At 41.9% G+C, this 22,783-nt stretch overlaps 1 protein-coding gene across 1 annotated transcript in view; it reads right to left on the bottom strand.

The window, feature by feature from the left end:
• Positions 1–22,783, bottom strand: part of SDK1 (sidekick cell adhesion molecule 1) — a 418,839-nt gene that overhangs the window by 38,554 nt on the left and 357,502 nt on the right. The window contains exons 32-36 of the mRNA XM_061473901.1: positions 20,784–20,887; positions 19,021–19,091; positions 14,017–14,152; positions 12,164–12,223; positions 10,091–10,192 (exon numbers count right to left, since the gene is read on the bottom strand). Of these exons, the coding sequence (XP_061329885.1) occupies positions 10,091–10,192; positions 12,164–12,223; positions 14,017–14,152; positions 19,021–19,091; positions 20,784–20,887 (473 nt within the window). The remainder of the gene's footprint in view (positions 1–10,090; positions 10,193–12,163; positions 12,224–14,016; positions 14,153–19,020; positions 19,092–20,783; positions 20,888–22,783) is intronic.

The following is a 22,783-nucleotide window of genomic DNA, read 5'->3' as shown; positions in this document are numbered from 1 at the left end:
TCTTTCTCACCGTCACGAACACTGATGAAGAGGGAACACAAGCTAACCAATGCAAAACAGAAAGACAAACAGGCAAACCTACCTTGGTGGACAAGAAGGGGTGGAGAGGAGGAAAATATCTGGATGGAAAATTTGGGAGTCTAGCACACCCACAATTGCTTTACTCTGTGCCATATTACTTGGGTAGGCAAACACTTGGTCCCCTCCCTGTATGCTACACTTGGTAATTTAGCTGCGTTCTGACACATCAAAATTTTAAGGGTACTGAAGTCATGAAAAAGCATAAATAAAAGCAGCTGCAAATGATACCCAAATGTAACATCCCCAGCTTCTCTGCTTAGTACTGGGAAGCTTCCCAATATTGGCTAGGCCTGTCTTCAGCATCTGCAGAGACATGAAAAGGATGTGGGGGTGGAGGGAGGAAGGAGGGAGAGATGACATTAACCACACATAATGGAAAACACTGCAATGAAACAAGGTCTAGAAATGGAGTATCCTTTCCATGGACACAGACTCCATGGAGTGGAGCCATTTTTTTGAACTGAGAAGGCTCAGGAAACCTCCATGGATATGACTTATTCATGAAGAACCTTCATAAACTGGCAAGTGACTGAAGTAGAAGTAACTCGCATCCTAAACCTCACTCTCTCTTCCAGCGGTGGTGAAATCACAGTTGCTGTGATTGCTAATCTTTTAATGTGGGGTTCAGATTTTCCAATTCATGTGCAATCCAGGATTTTCAGGGGACAGACATGATCTGAAGTTACTGTGACTGCATAAGAAGTTACTGTGACTGCATTACCATGCCTACAAAGGAAGCAAATCTCATGGAGCAGTACTGTGAAACAGTTACAGCCTTCAAGCAAAACCTACACACTTTTCTTTTGCTGAAGCTCACAGTTCTACTTAGCTAATATAAACCTAAAATAGGCTATCACATTGCGTACTGAAATTATCCATCAAGGGACTGAGAGCTGTTGGCCCTAAAGTAAAGCCCTTACAGAACTGTCAGACTGCCTCTGGAAACAGCATACAGGTGGCTAAATCAGGAAGGGGATAAATAATATAAGGAGTTTTTTCCTCTTTTTCTTTTGTGTCAACAAGGATACGATCACACACAGGGAGGCAGCCCATCAGTCAGCAGAGACGGCCCCATGAGCAGGAACAGCAAGAGTCTGACAAGCATTGGTATGCACAAACAAACACACAGGCATAAACCTACAAGCTAAAATCCCCTTTCACTTACATAAATGCAAATGAGGATTAGGTCTGCTAAAGCTAGTAGACCTAAGCCAGTGTGTAAGTGAGAGCAAGGGTCAGCTCAGATGAATGCAGGATTCACCCACCATGATGTATTGAAGATTGTTCAAGGGTGAAAGGGATGGTGAAGAACTGCTGAGTGTTTGATACTCTGGCCTGATCTTCTCTCGGGAGCACTGGGAGGAGCAGGAGCAGCAGGTGGGAACATCCTGCTCTCAACTCTCTCAGAAATGTCTAGCCATTAGGCAAAGGCAGAATTACCTACCTACTTCAGACTATCTCCCCAGGCTCTCTGGTTCTCAAGACTCCTCCTCCTCCATTTAGAGCCATGTCCCAGTCATAATCATTTATTAATCCCACACTCTAATATCACAATACCACAAGACAGGAAACAAAAGCACCCACTTAATGTTCAACTGTAATGGTAGCACCTACTAAAGCCTTAAAAGCACCAAGAACTCCTTATGCTGCACTAAAGCCAAGAGAGCACACAGAATAATTAGGGTGAATCTCCACTGGGTTTGCCACAGACCAAATGTTAAAAGCCATATTAGAAAAAAGTCCAACTGAGCAGGTGAGATCTGCCACTGTGAGAACCTTTTGCTGTGGCTTTAATGCAAGTTTGGGTAGCTCACCTCCATGAGGGATTCATTTAGGATTTACAGATTGCAATGGGGAACCCATGGAGGGCTGTAATCTTCTGCTTCTGAGAGAGATTTCATTTACATTTTCTCAACTCTGAGTGAGAGTCTTCTCTTTCTTGGTTTATTTTGCAGACATAGCAACCCTGAGTTGAAAACAGTGGTCCCATACCCGCCCAACATCATCTCAGTGTCCAAATTGCTGCAGCCAAAATATTTTAGGATATTGCTAATTCATTCTTTCATTACAACAAAAGGCAACTGTCTACAACAGAATCATAAAATCATACAATCGTTAGGGTTGGAAAGGACCTGAAGATCATCCAGTTCCAACCCCCATGGCATGGGCAGGGACACCTCACACTAAACCACAGCACCCAAGGCTCTGTCCAGCTGGCCTTGAATGGAGGGATGGAGCATTCACAACTTCCTCAGGCAACCCATTCCAGTGCCTCACCAGCCTCACAGTAAAGAACTTCCTCCTTATATCCAATCTAAACTTCCCCTGTTGAAGTTTTAACCCGTTACCCCTTGTCCTGTCACTACAGTCCCTAATGAAGAGTCCCTCTCCAGCATCCCTATAGGCCCCCTTCAGATACTTGAAGGCTGCTATGAGGTCTCCACGCAGCTTCTCTTCTCCAGGACAAACAGCCCCAACTTTCTCAGCCTGTTCACAAAAAAAAAAAAAAAAAAAAAAAAAATAGAAAAAAATAGAAAAACAGAAAAAAATGGACAAGCTGAAAGTTGCCAGTTCCATGACTGACGACAGACACAGCAAACAGATGTCAGAAAAGAAAACCAACTGTGTTTTCTCTACAGCTGGCTTCACAGCAAAGCTGTACAGAGGAGGCAAAGCCACAGGAGTTGAGACCCATATGAAAATATGATGTTTTGCTCACATGTCACAGGATGACTGAAACCAAGCAGAGCAGGGCCGCACAATTAGAGGCAATAGAAATTTGGCTGCAAATATAACCCTTTAGTCAAAAATACTCAAGCTCCAGCCTGCGTGTCCTTGAATATGAGTTATCAGCCAGGGGCTTCCCTACTTCTTTACCAGTGCAATTTATGGTTTGTCTTACTTTACTACTGATTACTCATATATTTGAAAGGAAGGTTAATTCCTTTGCTTTTAATGGAGTAGGTCTGCTGTTAGTTCAATACAGCTTTGCATACATGATTAGGCTTCTCCTTCCTCCACCCTCTGTGCACTGTGCAGGGATGTCCCTGCACTCAGTTCTTCACAGGCTATATAACACTGCAGCAGAACAGCTAATTTGTCCTACCACTCCCACTGCTGCTTGCACCTACTACAGAACAAACACAGGAGTCCTGATGATGAATTTGAGTGCAGAAAAACTGTCTGTCTGTCTTGGGTTACAGTCAGTACTAACAATTGACATCAAATTGTTGGCTTTGCGAGATGGAAGTTCATCACCTGAGCAAAACGTTGCATGGCAATTGCAGCCTAATGCCACCCTCACCAGCAATAGCAGTGACAGAGATATAAGCACATGCAGTTGATCAAAAACTGATGATATTTTTGCTTGGACAGAAACATCTCTCCTACACTGAGACGTGATAAAGAGAAGCAATTACACCACGGCTAGGCAGGAGCTGCCGCACTGTATAAAGCATTCTGCTGTACCAAAGACTGCTTATGACCAATATGAACAACTTAATGAGCTGTTAATGAAGCACGCATTCGGCTTTTACTTGCAGCATGAAAACATTGCAAATCATTTTAGGGGGCTTCTGGATCATCAATGGAGAATTAAAGATGTCAAATAAGCCCATCAAATCTATGTCTCAATCTGGCCACTGCTTTCCACTGCATTCTCTTAAAATTCATTTTCCTATATGGTAGAATAACTTGCTTTGACAGCAGTACGACTCTAACTCAGACCTCGCTTCCTTCTGCCTTGACATTAGATTTCAGTCTCCAGAGAGCTGCAGGGATGCCTTTCTGACACATTGACATTAAGGACACTTCCTCCACAGACTCACATTGGCACAGTTACTTTCTGCCTTACCACTGTAAGAGCAGCTACTGAGCTAAGCTACCAAATTTGGAAGTTTAATTATGAAACCTTTGTGCTTATCCGTAAACAGATTAAGAATGCAAAAGTAGCCTTAAAAGAAAAAAAGCCAATTTGAATAGGAAAGGGAGCAAGGTTTATATAGAGAATTCATATCCAGAATTCCCCAGCATTGCAGCAATACCAGTAACACACAAGGAATGACTAATGCTCCAATGTAGGCACATTTTAGTTATTTTTTAGGTTGTTTTTACTCTCCTGTCACAGCCCAGTGGGATTAGATAATGCAGCCAAGTGCTATCTATACTGCTATTACAACCAGTGGAGCTGCATTGATGGGAACAACAAATCCAAACTGGATTTGCTGCAGACAAGCCCCAAGTGGAAACCAGCTATAGAGGGAGTCTGGAGGAGTTTAAAATCCACCAAGAAATACTGATGAGATGTACCCAGTGGCTGAGAAATGGAATGCTATTGGCATACAGGTGTAATGGTTTCCATTAATGCAAGAGAAACTAAAGAATTTTCTTCCCCAAACAGGAAATGTCTCACCATTTCTTTTTCTTCTTCACCTTCCTGTGCTTTCCCTTTCCTGCTCTGTCTGACTTTACTCTCTCTTTTAGCACACTAAAGAGAGGTGAAGAACACAGCTGGGATCTTTAACTCTGAGCTCAGATGAGAAGTTCTCCTTCCTTAGGAAGACAGACACTGGGGTCAGCATGAAAACCCAGTGTCACACCTGGAGCAAGGCATTTCCAGAACAGCTGCTTAAAGATCATTCACAACTGAGCATGATGTTTGAACAGCTCTCCAGATTGAGGGGAGGGGAAAAGGAGACCAATGTTTTAAACACCCTGCCATCCTGCAAAAGTAGCCTTTTGCTGATGCTCAGAAGTGTCAACAATTAAAAGGTAAATACCTGAACATTTCAAAGGCTTGGTGCTTTTAAAATGCCAAGGAAGGTCAACTCCCTTTGTTTAAAGTTTGAGGAAGTAAAAGCACAAAGTTATTTATGATACTACTTTCCAATAGCTTTCCTCCATCCCCTTTTGTTTATCAAGGGAAAATACTGTCCCTAGGCTGACAGGTTTTAGACTATGCGAAACGTGAGATTTCACTTATGTGAATTGGCCATGATAATCCTTCTTCTTCCCTCCTTCAGTGGCATCTGGGATGGAAATGCCCACCCAGTTCTCCCAGCTTTGCCAGCAGCAATGTGCTCCCTATCTGCATACGCACAGTCGGCCACTGAGAGACATGGCCCACGTGTCCCAAACAGATAGGAGAAAACAGCCAAGGGGGCCACAGCACACTGATGGAAGCTGCCAGCTCTAATGCACTGAAATGTTGTCATTCCTCTTGTAGGCTGCTAACAGGGAAGCACAGGGGACTTCTCTGCACAGCATCGTCTCAGCTACATTCAGGGCAGGGAAGGAGATAAAGCTTCTGTGCTATACAAGAAAAGGAGGTAGTGCTGAGGGAATCCCTAGAGTAACCTATGATGGAGAGGTGACACCAATTAGGGTATTTTGTATGAACACAGGAAGAGAGTGAGGCCTGGAGAAAGAGATGAAAACACTGAAGGACAAAGAAGCCTTGTTCTGACAACCTTCTCTGGCATTAGCATGAGAGACAAAGGGACATAGTCCAAGCACATATAATCAGGTAAGAAGCGACAAGAGCTCTTTGGTAGAAGCAGTTTATAAAGGGGAGCCAGGTGCATGGAGTTAAGTCTTTGCTTCCTTACTCTTTCCTCCTTAGGAGGAAAACCTAAATCACTATCTTTGGCCTTGGAGCTTTCCAGATGGTTTTTATTTCTTGCCTGTAAAATGCTGGACATGGTCAGGCAGCTCTGAGTGTGTCCCCTGATGCTACTGGCAGAGCAGAGCTTCCTTACATATGTCAGCTATGGTGAACAAAATAAAGACTGTGAGCTTCAGGAACAGGTGTGGAGCTGCAGGCAGAAGGGCAGAGGATAACTGGAGGTAACAGTGGGACATTTGCTTTGGTGTCTCCTAGCTTTGCACCAAGAGGTAGACTCAGGTTTTCTAAGACAGTAAGAAAAGAGAGGTAAGAAGCAGCTGACCACCTGTCCCACCCCTGTTCCTTTCCAAGCTACAATTTCACTTGGAAGAAAGCAAGACAGCCACGAAACCTTTTCTGAAAGATAATGGTACAACCAAGGCAGCATTTCAACAGCTGACTTCTAAGAAGAGGATCTGTCTCCCAGCTCTTCTTACTGCTTGTCTTTCCCACTGCTCTACCTGCATTCAGAGGTTGTTATTAAAAAGAACAGTAACAACAACAAACCACCCTCATCATTTCTTGTGAATTCTGAAGGTCACCAATGTCACCATCAGTTATAATGACACAAGTCACTCCCTTCTTCACACAAATGGATTTACAACCAGTTTAAAGGCTAGTGTCTCTGGGTGCACTTCACCCCTTCTGCTACTTCCTCTCCGTGCACACACACTCTCCTCTGGCAGCAGCTGCTGGAAGAAATTATGAATTCCATTATTTTTCATCCAAGCCAGCTTTGAGTATATGGGAGAAGCACTGGAGGCTGCAGGCTCGTTAGCAGAGGATTTGTATTGTTACCTTCCATTTTATTCACCTTCCCAGATTAGGTGAAGCACGCCTGCCCCAATCTCTTTAATTAAAATGCAGGTGGTGGACTCTCCTCAACTCCAGAGCCCACCACACAATCAGATAGTGACAGCAACCTGGTAGAATAAAGCTCTTGATATAGTGGCTGCTCTAACAGAGTCTTAATTTCAGTTGAGCAGAACAGCACCTCTGGTAGCAGCTGCATTTAGGGCTGGGATGAATATCAGTACCCAGCCTCTTGCTGAACACTCACTGACTTTCCAATCAAAGCCAGCATCCCTGACAGCTGAACTGTTAAATGAATTAACAAGGCGAGAAGGGGGTTTGCAGTGGGGCTGTGACTGCCTTCCTAATTTCTGCAAGTGGTGGCTTTCAATTTTTCTGTCATTTGTCAGGAGATGCACATGATTCTCTAATGAGCAGGGCAGAGCTGCAGCCAGCTCTAGAAAGGCAAAATTACAAGAATCTTCTAGTCTGTGAAGGAGAGAGATCCAGATGCTTGAGGCAGGTGGGGGAAGGAACTGGCTCTGTTCAGACTGAGCAGGCAGCGCATCCTTCCTGGCTGTGCTGAGAACAAGGAATCCCAGCCCACCCTCCTGACATGAGGAAGAATTGCTCTCCATGCCAGTGAGTTTTGCAAACATTCAGGCAGAACTCAGTTTTGAGCCTTTGATCTTATGGGCTACTGTAAAAAGAAAAAGGTTTTGCTCCAAACCACATCACCAAACCCCAAACCATTTGCATCCAGCTCCTTTATTCACCAGGCAAGTCAGGATACAGAGGTCTGTCACTCTGGTCTGGCCTGTTGCGTACGAGCAGGCTGTTCTCTCTCCAAATCTCCCCCTGCTCATCAGTCAGAGGCAAGTGAGACCTGAGCACTTGGGCTGCCTAGGGAGGCTGTTGACTAGGGTACAGCTCAGTGGCACTCCAGGACTTAAGGGAACCTTCCCATTGGGTGTTTTTTGTTTGATTGGCCAATCTGGCAGAAGGTTGGTTTTAATGTTTTTTCTGTTCCAAATTTGCCAGGAGGTTCCATTACTGGAGCTTTTATTGTAAAAATCCAGATACGAGGATAGGAAAATCTTCCAGTCTAACAGAGGAGAGGACAAGGAGGAAGCAACGAATTAGACACATTTCCTTCTGCATCATTCATCTGCCTGCACCAGACACAGAAGCTGAACAGCCCATCAACCCTCTGTATTATTCCCAAGTGCCCCACACTGTATGAAACACCAACCAAAACTGCACAGTATTGGGTATTTGACTGAGCTGGTCTAAACCCAGCACACTTTCCCAAAGGCAAGTGCTGTATATTCTTTTTTACAACTGAGAGAGGAATGTTCTTGCACCTACCTGAATTACTGGAACACATATGGAAGAAGGAAGCGTTATTTAACAATACTGAGATACATGCTATATGGGCCTTTCAGCCTGGAGACTGGTTCCCTTCAGTCATTTTGTGTTTAGTGCTATGCCTGTGTTGTCAGCACTTGTTTATTGGGCAGGTTTTCTCTATTTTTAACATGGATGCTCCAGTTGCTGAAGCTAAGCAGACCCATTTTTTCCAGCTTACTGCTTAACTGCCTTTACCAGGGGTAAGAACATCAAGCAAACAATAACAACAAAAAACTTGTATTTCCACAGCACACTTAAACTCAAAGGTGTCACAAATCAATTTGAAACTTAAATTGCAATACCAGCTCCAATCACTTTACTCACAGTATAAATCACAGCCAGTTCTGGAGGTGGAAGAGGCAGTTCTATAACAAAGTGTAATAACTTCACACAACAAGAGTGAAAATTGGCAGGAAGATCCTACATTCATCATTTCTACCACATGAACCTGGCTTGTCCCTAACCAGAGGTAAATGCAGGATCTCTAAAAAAAACCATCAGAGGCATGCTAAAACTTCAGATACACCAGTCCTGCCTGTGAAAAAAAGCCTTCTGGATGTATCAGTTTCCTCCCAAGTTTGGCTTCTTTCACTGCCTTGTTCTCTATCTGAGTTATGATAAGGAAGACCTGGACAGTGGGATTAAAAGACACTATGTATCAGCATTTCCTTGTTTTCCCCATCTGACTTTCTGTGCTGTGTACATGTGTATAAATGCACGTGCTGGTCCATTTGCAGCAGTGAGATATTGAGCTCTGAAACAAAAAATGTATTTTGAAGCCAGCTACAGTTGGCTCCACTTGGGGCTTTCTTCACTGCAGTTGCACAAGTAAGAGCAGCAGCAAACTAGAAAAAGATGTAAATATTGCCAGCTGCCTGCAGAACCATGCTGCTCTGATTAATTTATGATGTTTTCAGAGGCAGACAGTGAATGTTTCACCATATTTGAAATGAAAAGGTTAAGTAGAGTTTAAAAAATGTGCAGTAGGGTTTAAAAAAGATGTGCTTTGCTTAGTTTTCAGCAATAGAATATTTAATGAATAAGAATAAAATGAATTATTGCTGGGTTTGATAGCTTCTACATCCTAGCCTTGAGACAGAAGAACAGAAGTGTAATCAGATCCCTTCACAGCAGCAGAGTGAACAACAGGAGGGTGTGTGTTGCCTATTCTTGTTCTAAGCTTCAAAAGATACTGCTGCAGAAATTGATACCATAACTAACAACTATTTCAGCACCAGCCTCTTCCCAGCTGGGGTCACCATAAATACAGCACTGCTGCTGTGGCTGTGAAGAAGACATCAGCTTTCCAGTCCTGCGCTTCTCTGGGTAGAGTTACCCAGAATAGACTCAGCTGCAGGTTATCTGGGCTCTGCAAAATCACCAGTTTCACAAAGCATTCAAAGAATGTGTCTGGTTAACTGTCTCATCCTTATTTCCACCTCCAGCCTTTCAATGGAGGGATTTTAACATGATGGACAAGTTACATTTCATAAATACAGCCTGGATTCATGCAGTAGACCCATAATAAGCAAAGGCATGACCCTCAGCTTTTGTAGAGGCTGGATGCAGCTATAAAGTCTGTATGTTCCTAGTGTAATCATCATCTATGCCTCCAAAGCTAGCAGTAAACTAGACATAGTGTCTTCTTGACTTCAAGAGTATAAAAATACAGCAAGGTGTGGCACAGGCATGCAGGCTGTATGTCTCCACACAGGCAATGTCTCTACACAGAGAGTTATAAAATAAAAGAAGCAGCTTTTCAAGCCTCCCTTGTTTTGTAGTTTTGTTTCTTTTCCCTTGTGGCTTCCCTGTGCTCCACTTTTCACTTCTTTAACTTGAGTCAGTTTTTCCCTCAAGCTAATTTGGTATGAACAGTCATCCTCCTGCAACTCCAAACAGATTTTCTCTTCTTTCTTTCAAATGCCTTTTCTCCCCTTGTTTGTGTAGACCCACTGGCTTTCATATGGCAAGGAACTGTCAGTGACAACCTATTCCTGGAGAGGATGCTAAAAGAAACTGTTAGTGATCATGACTGGGAATTTTTCACCATCCCTTTTCTGGGACAAATATTGAATATTCTCTGGAGAATACTAAAACATTCTGGTAACTTAAAGAAATAAACTAAACTGATTTTCCTTTACCTACCTGCTTCACCCACAAACACTTCCACTGGTGCGCTGGTAGGGCTCTCACCAATTATATTATATGCTGTCATTAATACTTCATATCTCTTGTATTTCTTCAACTCTGCAAAAGTAAAATATTACATTATTCTATTACATATTATAGAATATTATTTATATTATCAAGACTTCATCACCCCTTTATCACCAGACTTCCCTCTTGTGAAACATGGCATTAGAACAGTACAATGATGCAACATCTACTTCCTTTCTTCCTTAACTCACACATCACTGCAGGATTTGCCTAATTATGAAAGATCTTTGCAATGAAACGGCAGGGTTTTCCAGTGTTTCCTCACATTGTTGCTTCAGTAGGAGGAATCATTCCTGATGAGTAACTAGCTAGAAGAATACTGCCAGGTCATTTTCAATGACCCCAAAAGGCAGGACTTTGCTTTGAATGAGCTTTACCGGCTCATTGTGATCTCGTGGTAGAAAAGCGGTTTCAAGCCTTTGCCTAACCCCAGGGACTTTGACCTAAGGAATGATTTAGCAACTGCACGGCTCAAGAATGTCACGGCTGAAGCAGGCTGCAGAAGATCTCCAGTGGGGAATCTGGAGTCCCATCTGAAGCACTGCATGGGTAGCTCTTCTTCAAAGTGACCACAGCCTGAACATCAATCACAAAGAGAAAGGAGAATTTGGAGTCTAGACTCAATTTGGCAACCAATTTCTTTGCCAACATACAGAAGTTACTCTGACAGATGAGGTAGGAGAGTGAGAGCAGTGCGAACAGATCTAGAGAACCCAATTGTATGAGGGTAATTAACAGATGCAAACAAGGGTGAAGGAGAAATCATGTCAATGTCAGCAGGGGAGGCAGCGCCTGAGCAGTTTCAGACTTTGCTTTTTCAGGATGAAAGAATCAATCCTAACAAATATTTATCAGCCACAATATTTAGCAGTGAAATTAAGAGTAAGGGAGAGATCAATAATATAAATTGCCCTATTTAGATGAGCACTGAATTGATTAAGACACACATGGCCAGGGGTCCAAGTTTCTCCCTTTGCCAATAACATCCGCTGCTATTTATGAATCAGATAGTACCTTTAACTCTGTGGCTGACAGTATGCCATCAGTTTGGCAAGGTTTAATAAGCCTAATCATACAGGTTCATCAGATTCAGTTTCATGGAAGTGTTTACAACTGTTGTGCTCCTGTATGTGACTCATAGTCCAGCATCATTCCCCAGTCTCAGGCACACCACAAATGATATCTGATATATGTGATACCATTAAACTCAGATGGACTGCAAAACATGGAGCAAGCACACCAGCAGTAACGCTACTAAGTTTGTAAACAAACAAATAAACAAACCCCAGTAATATATATAAGATATAGTACTGGGTAGCTTGTACAAGGAAACTTTAATTGCTGCCATGAAAAGTCAGAAAGGAGATGTTAGTGTTAACGGGATGTGGACGAAAATGGAACACGTGAGAGTTCATGCATGCAAGTTTCAGTGGGGATAGGGCTTCATTTTTTTTTAGCTCATCACAATCTGTGACTCAAAAGCCTTGGGCAAAACCTATCTAGTGAACCATCACCACCACAAAGCAACTTGCCTTTTAACTCTGTCGAATGCTATTTTATTCATTTCCAATTGAAAACACCTCTGGAGATGCACATAAATTCATTGGGCTCACTCTAAACTGGACTCCTACTCCACAGAATGCCTGAGCATTGCAATGCTCGAATCACAGGACTAATGATGTGATGCAGCTAAACTCAGATGGACTGCAAAATATGTAGCAAGCGAATCAAAATTCATTTAGCATCAGCAATACTGGGTTGTTACAGTCAATAATGTTTTACCTTCCCAGCAGCCACATTTTTACAACAGCTACCTACTTGCATCATCAGTGCCTCTTGGTGTAGGGAATGCTAAGGCTTAAAGAAAAAGAAGCTCAAAGAAGCAGAATCATTAATCTGTGTTGATTTCTACTAGATCCACTGAGGACAACCATAGGAGTTTGCCTGTAGTGTATTTTGAACCATTACAAAGAGTCTCATCTAAAGGCAATATGCACTTACGTGTTAATTCATACGTCGTTAATGCAGAGCTGCTGTTCACTGTCTTGAAGCTGCTTTGGGCTATTCAGGGTAAGCAAAGCAGAAAGCTTGTTACAGTGCAAGGAAATAGTTATTGCAAATGATGTACAGCAGACAGAGGCAAATGATGCAGCACACACATACACAGTTTGAGCTTTAGGACTATACCTTGAAGGGCAATAAAATCACATCACTCTCTCATAACACATCAAAAGCATGTCACTCACACGGGGCTGTTTCATTTCCTCCTCAAACAGAGAATCTCACAAATATACAACACAGAAATGTTCTGACACTTCTCAACACACAAAATTCAAAACCTTAAGAGCTGCAGGGTAAAGACCTGGAACGTGGGCCACAAAAAGCCAACACTTACAATAGAACAGAACCTATTTCTTTAAATGTGTGTTAGATTCCCCACAGCTTCACTTACAGAATTCAGTATTCCTGCTGTGAGTGAATTGTAATAATATGCTAAGCTGTGCAAAACTGCAGGTCAGTGAGTAACAGAGGTGTTAAGGTGAGGATTGTCAGATTATGAGGAGAGAGAGGGAAATTCCTCTTAAAATACACTTTTCTCCACCCCTTTCTCTCTTGACTTCCTGGAGAAGTACAGCACATTTTTTTCTACTCTACAGCTATTATGAACATAGCTGCAGGGCCAGCCAAGAAGAGGGAAGACAGGAAACCAGTAGGTTTCACAGGTTCCCTGGCTTGTGAGACTAGAGAGCATCCAAAGTCATTATTTCATGATTATATACATAGCCAGCTTTTGTCTGGAAAAATCCCTTATGAATACTTACACCTGTAGGAGCTTTACATCTCTACTCTCTCCTGGTTAAAACTGCATGCAGTCTGAGAAGTCTCATTCATCACTGACTGCATAAGTGAGGTCAGAGTTAGGTGCTTACGTTATATTTAAAGCATCCACTTTTTCCATACCTCCATACAAACTACTCTCCCTCTGTAGAAACCACTTTTATGGGCTCAGGGAAACATGGAAGAGGATTTAAGATATTAAAATAGTCTCACTCAACCCTATTCTGCTGCTCTTGGAGTATTATCTTATTCTGAATATTCCACATCAAGCAGGACAAAAGCTGACCCCTCTGTGAGCACGTCTCATTCCTGGGCCATACATATCTGTCAAGCTACTGAGTGCTCACATCTTTGCCTCAAATCATCTTATTCTGCCTATTCTTCCCTCTGATTTCCTTTCTAGCTTTTACCTAAAAATCCTTTTTATTTTTCTAGCATTCCTCTGCACCTTCCTTCCATGTGAGCCAAAAAATCCCAGTGACTAACATGGCAAACATGCACCTTAAAATTCTTGCTCATTTTTGCTATTGACTTCCAAAGTAGGGACAAGCACTTTGAAATTCTAAAAATTCTGTTTAACATTTCTCCTCATCTGTTTTCTGGTACTACAAAACCAAACTGTCAATTATCAAAAATACTAAAAAATAACAAGAAAGGAAAAGGTTCCCACTGAGGAATATGTACTCCCTCTTCTGACTGATGGCAGAACAAAGTATACCAGGGTAATCATGAAATGGAGGTAGCAGAAAGCAGGAAATCAGAGGCTATATGGGGGACAGAACATAAATTTGAGCATGCTGGCATAGATTAGCAGGTACCGTTACAAGTGATGCTGATTAGACAGAAGTTACAACCATTTTTCAGCATCTTCAGCCTCAGTTTGTAAAAGTTAGATTATCCCAAGCACTCTTAGACATAAATGTGTGTTACTTCCATGGGGCAAGAGAGCATACAGTGCTTGGCATAATGACAGATTACCATTCGGGGGTATTACAAGGTCCAAAACACAGGCTTACGTGTGAGCTCTGCTCTTAAAGCTGAAGGGCTCTGGATGTTTTTGGTTTCTGTTCCAGATCCAGTGTCATAATCCAGCTCCCGATAGTAGATCCGGTATCCCAAGAGCAAGCCATTTAGGCTCTCAACTTTGGGTGGCTGAAAAACATTCGTATAAGAAAAGGCTTGTTAAGATGAGCATTGCAACAAACATCCATCACAAGAGGCAGTAGCTGACACTGGTCCTGTGTAAAGGGACATAGTGCTCTCTGGTGAAAACAGACATGAATAATATAAAGGGAATATACAGCATCAAAGGTTCTGTGATTTGAAAAACACAAGTTAAAGGCAACTTTGATGATTTCACTCAGCTGTGGCAGTTACAAAAGGCTCTTTATTCAAGACTGACACCTGATGCACTACACTAAGAGCTAAGCTCCTTTCCTTCTTGGTGCACAGAAACTTGTGTGTGACAAAGAACATAAATAAGCATGCCCCTGAAAGTGCATAGTGCTGGCCACCAACAGTGGAACAGCAAAACAGTATTTCACTTCTTCTGAGACAAAAGGAAAGAAATTATTTTGTCAAAGACAGCATTTCTATAGTGGTTATTTTCCTCAGGGACTGTTCATACAACATTCTTCATTTGGCATGATTTTACTGAAAAGACATGAGAAAATAACAAAGAATTGGTGTATTCCAGCTATGATTAGGAAGATGAAAATACATCTAGTAGCCTCAGACAGGTATTTAGGGAAGAGTCACAGTACAATGGACTCTGGTGTGTTGCATAGGTCCAATCCAATAGGTCTCCCCCATAACAGCTTGGAGCAGTACAGGATGTATGACCACAGAGCTGACCTAGATATGAGGTTTTTTTCCTTCTGCAACATCCTGGAAGCTGCTCAAAGACATAGTACCTCAGCAAGGATTATCAGCAGCCCCTCACATCTTGCTTCAGATAGAGATACACAGCCAGAACACTGAAAAGGAGATTTTTGTCTGAATGGCTTGCTTAAATAGAGACAAGCAGAGGGATTCTTTATGTTTGGTGAAAAAAATTACTTTCATGAGTCTAATACAGGCTAAGAACTGCAGAGAAGAAAAGATGCCCTGAGCCATTTATCTTCTAAAGATTCTTGTACTGAAATTTAAGAGGCTGAAAGTATAAATGAAAAGGATTTTAATGATGATCTCACCTTTAATCCAGAAAGATCCCTAGCAGTCTTGAGAACTCTACTAAGGAAAACCAGCCCAATGTGGCTGGTGTGTAACGCTGTCACAATACAATGTAATACCACATGTAATTTTAATGAAGAAAGGAAGACTAGCAAAGGGGGAAGATATTTGGTAATAACCTAGTATTCTGCTTCCAGAAATGACAAGAATTTTCCATTACTTCATTATGATGGCAAGAGGACAGCACGGGCAGTCCTGTCTCAGGGCAGAGGCTTTGCTTTGGCTGAAGGAATTAAGTAGAAAGATTGTAGTATATGGAAACCAAAAAAGAAAATTACGCAAAGCAGTGTGTAAAAAAGCTACACAGCTACTAGGAAAAGGAGGAGAAATACTCCTGCAAGAAGCAGCCTTCTTTGGCAGTTGCCCTGCCCAGAGCCTGCTGAAAGCAGTCCAGTAGTCCTAAGATTTTGCTGTATTTGCTCTGCATGGTTGGAGAACCTCATTCATCATCATTTTATGCTCATTATTGTGCTCTATCCCTTGGAGAAACTCTGACCACCTTTCATTATTACTTAGCATCTGCCTTACAGAATGACCTAGGAATGAAGATTGTGAAAGACCTCTGGAATCATCAGGACTAGGCCTTCAAGATTGCAGAAAGTCACCTTCTTAAAGTCCATTTCACAATCAGAAATTCCACCAAAAAACATGGTGATTTTCCTGCTTCCCAGTATTTCTACTGGAAAGCTGTTCCAAGCCTCACTACCTGGGTGGTTAGAAACCTTCATTTAATTTTCAATTTAAATAATTCATAGCTAGTCTATAACCATTTGTTACTGTGCTAACATTGCCTTTTGGGTTATACTGTTCTTCTCCCTAAGGGGTGTTTACACCTGTGATGTATTTTGAAAAGGGCAATCATATTCCCTCTCAGGCTCCATTGTACAAGGCAAATAAATCAGCCTCTTGTACAACAGCCTTTGCTAGTCTCAGATTAAGCCCCCTTGTCCAAGAGACTAAGCAAATAGACCAAACAAAGTGACAGCCTTCTCCAGGGCTGCCTGATGACATGATCACTCATGGACCAACTGAAATGTTCTCCAAAGGTGGAGAAGATGAGATCTGGTTTACTGGAAATTACTCATGTATCTATCATGATCCTTTTTTTCTTTTCCATTCTTCTGACTTTCTCCTTTGGTTTTCTGTATTACACTGAAGTTGCTTTAGCTCTGACGATGCTGTAGCAGAGGGCTCCACACCACAGCAACATCCTTGCCTCCCTCTATCCTGGCAGGGAGAAGTCACAACACAAAGCATGAGGTGCATTTTCCAGACAGGCTAGAGGGAAGCACTATCCTACCAAGATACAACTTGAGTGCATCACCAAAAGGAGAAGAGAGGCTGCAAGAAAACAAAGCCTATCCAGCATGGACATGGACTTCACACAATGAAAAAGACAGTGACCGTTCCATGGATTTGTGTTTCACGTAATTGTTACCTAGAAGGAAGGTGCTCTTGGAAAGATCCAAAATCTTTTCCTATTTATTTTAACTATTAATATATTTTTAAATAATAATGATAATAATAATAATAATAAAGGTTGAGGTGGAGTATCTGACAGAATCCTAAAAAGAAAACACTGCTGAAGCTGAGAAAGAGATTGTTACTCCCTGCTCTGCCATATAACAGCCTAAAGATAAAGCTTAATCCCTCATTGTGGTACAACACTGATTTGTTGATAGCAAGCATTGTTTTCTTATGCTTTCATATGTTTCTCCAGTTTTTTCTTCCTTTAAATTTAGGACAGGAAAGCTTAGAAAATAAATGGCTTGAAAACTGCCTTTCTCCTTGCCATGGAAATGATAATTCCTTCCTGAAAAGGGTACTCTGCTAAAAGGTCAGGTCTTCCCCTTCCTATCTGTCTTTCACGGACAAAACTCTGCTTTTGATGTAATGGATTATTTAGGGGTTTGCAGGAAGGCCTGAGGGATCTGCTGAAATACGTAAAATGATTACGAGTGGTAGTCTGTAATGTTGTACAGAAGTAAGAGAAACATTTTCATGCTGCTTTAAAAAAAAAAAAGAAAAAGAAAAGACTAAAATGTAAGTTTGAATAATTGCTATCTCTAAGGTAGAAGCAGAACTACATGATCCTGATGTTAACCGTAACATCCTCCAGAACATCTGAACTAACCTTGCATTATTGATACCACAGATCTCAATGGAAATTACATACTTTCTTCTACTTGAAATTTAAAAATTATGGAGTGATTGGACCCAGCAGCTGAAAGCCCAGATAGTGCATCTCCAGTTTGTTTGGTGAATTATTAACACAGCTTCAAGTTAAAAATGTAGCTTTGCTCAGAAATCTACTCCCCATTTAGCTCAAGTGCTGGTTTCAGTTTACAGTATTTCTTAGGCACTGTTGTGAAACTTTCTCCTAATTGGAGGCTATTGTGGGACTTGAAGATTTTTGTTTATTTGAAAAATATAGTATAGTTGAACTACCAGGACCTATTAATACACACGTAGTAATGACATATAATCGCCCACAACTCCCTTGAGAAGGCTCTGGCACAACAACCCCATTTCATTTTCGTGAAATAAAAAGCATCCAATTACCTAAACAACCATCTATTTCACATTAACTACACACCGATAATCAGTCAGTTGGGGGAATGTTTTTTTCTGCAGTATATCATGCCTCACATCCTCTGTCCTCTCTTGGTATACCTTTCTTCCTTCACTGGGGGCTTTTATTACTAGGTGGGATGGTAGATTTACATCTCTCCAAAATTCCTTTGGTAAACCTGTTCAACATATCTCCTATTTATTCAACATGCTGTAAGCAATGCTGCTGCTCAGTATTCTGCTGCATAAACTTGGGCCAGGAAGCCAGCAGTACAGCCAGGCATATTTTTAAAGTGCTGCTGCATAGCAATAAACAGACCCTCATACATATATTTTTCTTCCAAAAATGCAAGGAGCCTCATCTGTACTGTAAATGCATATGTACATTTTTCACTACAATGTAATCTGTCCAAAGTTATCCTTATTATGTGTGTGGGACACTGTCCCGAGAGCAGGGTGGGCAAAGGCTTTCCAGGATAGGTTATGGATAACGTGCAGTACCCCACTGGGTTCCCTCTGTTAATGCTCACTCTGCAAAAAGCAGCCTCAGGCACTGGGGTCACAAAATGTTCCAGCATCTCCCAGGAGGCCACTATTGAAAGATAAAGGAAGGCAGAGGAAATGCCTGTATAAAACGCACACTTGGCATGAATAGTTTCATATCCAACTCAGAGATGTTACGAAGAGCTCAAACTTCCTTTCTTTTCTCTGAAGAAATCTCAGATTTTAGCCCTCAAAGAGCCAAAAGGGCATGTGGAGTTCCTCACAGGTATGAACAGGATCTCAGGCACAGCAAGCACTTCTGATTATTTCAGCAGCTGAAGGAGGATAATGCGACGTGAGTGACAGTAAGCTTTTGATTACCTGATCTCTACCAATTCCACACTCTGCTAAATGTTTTCAGTGTAAAGCTGCGCATCTATTGATATCAATGGAAGGACAGGAGAATCTGTACAGGCAATGAACTTGGGCACCGCTACAGCAACTCTGTTAACTCTCAAGCTTCCCCTCATGGGACACAAAGCAGTAGCAATTGCCAGAAATTTCCATCCAGTGCTAAAATATATGCCATGATCAGAAAAATAAGGAAGTAGCTGCAGTCCTTCAACTTTACAACAATGCTTCCAAGCTCAAGAAAATGTCCCTTGAACTGTACCACCAAGTCAAAGCAGCCAAAAAATTGTTCCAGAAACATCAAAACTTTTCATGTTACTTACCTGCCACTGCACAAGTACAGATGAAGTTGTATGAGGAGTTACTAACACAGAACTGGGTGGTTCACCTGGAACTAAACAAGAAATAAGAGGTAACCAAAGCAGTTATAACATCAGGGTGGAAAAAGGGTGGCTTTTATTCATCAGGTTCTCTTTCTTCACTGCTGAAGAAAATCTTCTATCCCAGCTACTACATGGTGGGTCTCAAAAGCGACGTGGTGGATATGACTATTACAATCTGGACAGAAGCCAGCCACTTCCCATACATTGCTTGCTCTACCTGTGGCCTTGGCAACTTGAACAGGAGAAAAGCTAAGGGCATAAATCTGGAGGGGGCTGCAGCATGCCAGCTGCTCATAAACAACTGGATACACATTTGAAAGGAAGTTCAACCAGCTGCATGCAAGTGTCAATATCCATGATATTTTTGCCCCAGCTGGGGGAAGCCCACCTTGTTTTCAGGAGTCTGTGCCACATCATCACAGACTATTTTAGGTAGGACAGCTTGATTTACTATGGATTAACCCATTCCTATGCCCACAGCCTACAGCACATACCCCCACACACCAGAGCAGCTCAAATACGGCTTATCAGGAGCTGACAGCCCTCCACAGTGCAATGCTCTAGTGGCAGAACCAGGTTTGCTCAGCAGAATAAATGTACAGTTTGTAAGAAGGTGAGAAGCTTTCCCAGCATTTCCCCATTGCATTGTGAGGAGGCCAAGCACAACTCTGGATCCACTGTAACTAAATTCAAAGAGAATTGAAAATAAAATCTTAAATTCTGAAAGAGACAGTGCTGCCTCATTAGCTCCAGCCTGCACTGACACAGCAGCTGCTGTTGAGGAAGGGGGAGAGGAAGGATGCATTTAAAAGGCTGCTAGGCATGTTATTCAAGTATTACACAGGTTCTTTTTGAACTTAGGATACTCCTGAGCTCTGTTCTCTGTTTTTCTGACTTCAAGACCAGCTTCTTGAAACATTCTTCTGCAAAACTGTTTCCTGTTTTTATACCTCAGTGTCATATTTAACTAGCCATTCCTTGAGCTTCATGAAATACTGGTTACTTCCCAGCATAATATATATGGATGCACACCAGTATTACCCCATTTCCCAGGCCAAGGGTAAGTGGTGATGCTTTCCCACACTTCACAGAGTTCCCTTCTCCGTTCAAGACATCAGAGCTACTTCTGCATTCAGGCACTGACTTTATACAATCAAGGAATTAGAAGTTGATCTCTAAGGCTAAAAATAAAAGCCTTGTCAATGTCATTCACAGTTTATTAGCCCTGATCTGCAGAATTATATGCTTGTGTTTCCAGGAGCTTCATACTCTTTCTTACCTATGCCTCAGCAATTTTGCCATATTGCAGACTGATGCAGATTGTATGGGAAAACAATTGAAGAAACTTCTTCAAATGTATGCATGGTTCTGCATCTATTTTTAATGATATCTGGTAAATTATTCAATTTCTGCAAAGATAATGGTTAGTGCAAAGTCTGGAAGCCAATCAAATGGAACTTAATTCCATTTTGAGACTCCTGAAAGTATGATTCATGATAAGAGGACACAGCAGGACACTTAAGGTTGCCTGCTATTAATTCAGCCACATCTCATTACTACCTGTATCAATCTCCTATGAACAAAACTGATTTGGCTATAGAATTTTCACTCCACAGTCCTAGTGGAGAATGCATTGCAGCAGATCCAGCAAGCCCAGGAACAAGCCCATTGCCCATCCCATGGTGATTCCCCTCCTTGCTTACCATCCTGCAGAGTTGTGACTGCCTCAGTCTCTGCACTGAAGTCACTGTCTCCAATGTCATTGGTTGCTTTCACTCGCAGTTTGTAAGAGGTGAAGGGGTTCAAGCTGTGGAATGTCAAAAAAAAGGTTGAAATCTCTCTGCATCATTGCAAGGCCTCAGAATAAGCCTCTACACAGAACCTGCCCGTTGGCACCTAAAGACATTGAGCAGTTTGTCTCTTCTCCACATCGCCTTTTCTTTGCAGACTCCCCCAGCTTCCTCTGGACATGGGGCTGTTTGCAATCTTGCTGCCATCAGCATCAACTCAGATTTCCATTAGCCTGAGCTCCTGAAGACATTCATGGATTCATAGCTGAGTTAGGCTCCAGAAAACAGCCATGAAGTTGCAGTTCATGGAGCAGCCTATGACTGGGGCTTGTTGGAAAGGACAAGATGTGCTGACATTCAAGTTTTCCATGGCTACGCAAAACCTGGCTTTCAAGGAGCTTTGCCTGAGATGTCCTCAAAACAGATCTGTGGGTCAGCTCATGCTCAGTGCATGGATGAGGAGGATAAGCAGAGAGGAGCTTGGCAATGTGCCCAGGGCCAGCCAGGGCACAACAGGCACTGGAATTCTGAGCACCAGCCTTCTGGCTAATCCTCTACACTATACTGTTTGATCAGTGTGTTTTATTCCTACTGAATTTCAAATTAATGCTATTACCTGGATTATTTAATAAAGAGCATAACAACAGGTTCCCTACAGATCTTTTATCTATGCAGTGCTTTAAGATATGCAAAGAGTGATTTCCAGCTGACATAACCTTTGCAAAGATCCTTCTGTCTTGGCTTGGCATAGGAACGTGGGGGGGGGGGGGGGGGGAAGGCTGATTTTGAGTCACTTGCAAAGGCTAGAAATGCAGAGCTGTGAGTTATGGGGGATTTAGCTAATTAATTGGTAGCGTCTAGCCATCAGCTGGCAGATAGAACACCTACTACAAACGCAAGTTACTTGGAAGGAATAATTAAACAGCAAGGGATAATGCATTCTGATGGGCAGCACTCCCATCACCTGTGTACTTCTCTTCTGGACTTTGACAGGAAAATGCTTTTAGCAAGGGGGAGAAGAAATCTCCTTCAATAGTGCCACTCTATTAGGATACTATTAATTACCTACAGCAAGTTGAATAATTTGAGCAATCTCAGATAATTTCTCTATCTTTTGCTTTCAGTAATGCCAATGTCAAGTCTAAATGACATGGTTGGTTTCCTTGATTTTACAGGTTTTGACTGGAAAGATACTGTGTATAATTCAGGGTGGCTGTAAGACCTCAAACGTCAATGTATCAGGTCTATATTTGTACTTACAATTAACAAGATTTATTTTTTCTGCATTTAAGACAAAAGAATAGCAACAGATCTGTATTTTTTGGCACATGACCAGCGAGCTGCCATACACCATAGCCACTGATATTTTTCTAACAGACCTGAAAAATCTGCATCCGGATGCTTTGAATACTTGATTCTCCAAAAGCTCATGGCCTTTTAGAAATAATCTGATTTGTACTAGCTCGTCAACAGAGAAATGGACAGCAAAACAAGTACCTTTGCACAGACATTCAATTGCTTTCACTGCTGTTCCAAGGAGTTTAATTACAACAGCATCACTGAGGATATAATGAAGCCTGAGTAACAAAGTTTAAACATTCTGATGCTATCTATAAACTTCAGTATGGAAAATACAGATAAAAATGGTCCTCATTTCATCTGGAAAAGCTTATATAGAGATAATTGCATTGCAGCATTGAGAATGGATTTTAATACCAGTCACTGCTGAAAGGATTTTTAACTAGTTGTGTATTTTACAGAGCATTGTGTAGCTACCTATCGTTTACAGCCTCAGGAACGTTATCTATGGTGCTGAGCTTTCAGGAAAGGCTTCAAAAAGATGCACTGCAGTCCAGCTTTAATTAGATTTATTGCATGACCTTCCCCAAATCTCTCAACTGCTGTTCATAACA

Source organism: Pezoporus flaviventris, unplaced genomic scaffold (assembly GCF_033815535.1).
Source record: "Pezoporus flaviventris isolate CSIRO_AGI_PZ_B2104156 unplaced genomic scaffold, CSIRO_AGI_Pfla_v1 ptg000078l, whole genome shotgun sequence".
In the NCBI taxonomy this organism is placed as follows: Eukaryota; Metazoa; Chordata; class Aves; order Psittaciformes; family Psittacidae; genus Pezoporus; species Pezoporus flaviventris.
Note: the sequence above shows the minus strand (reverse complement) of the source record. Positions and strands in the feature narration are given on the sequence as shown.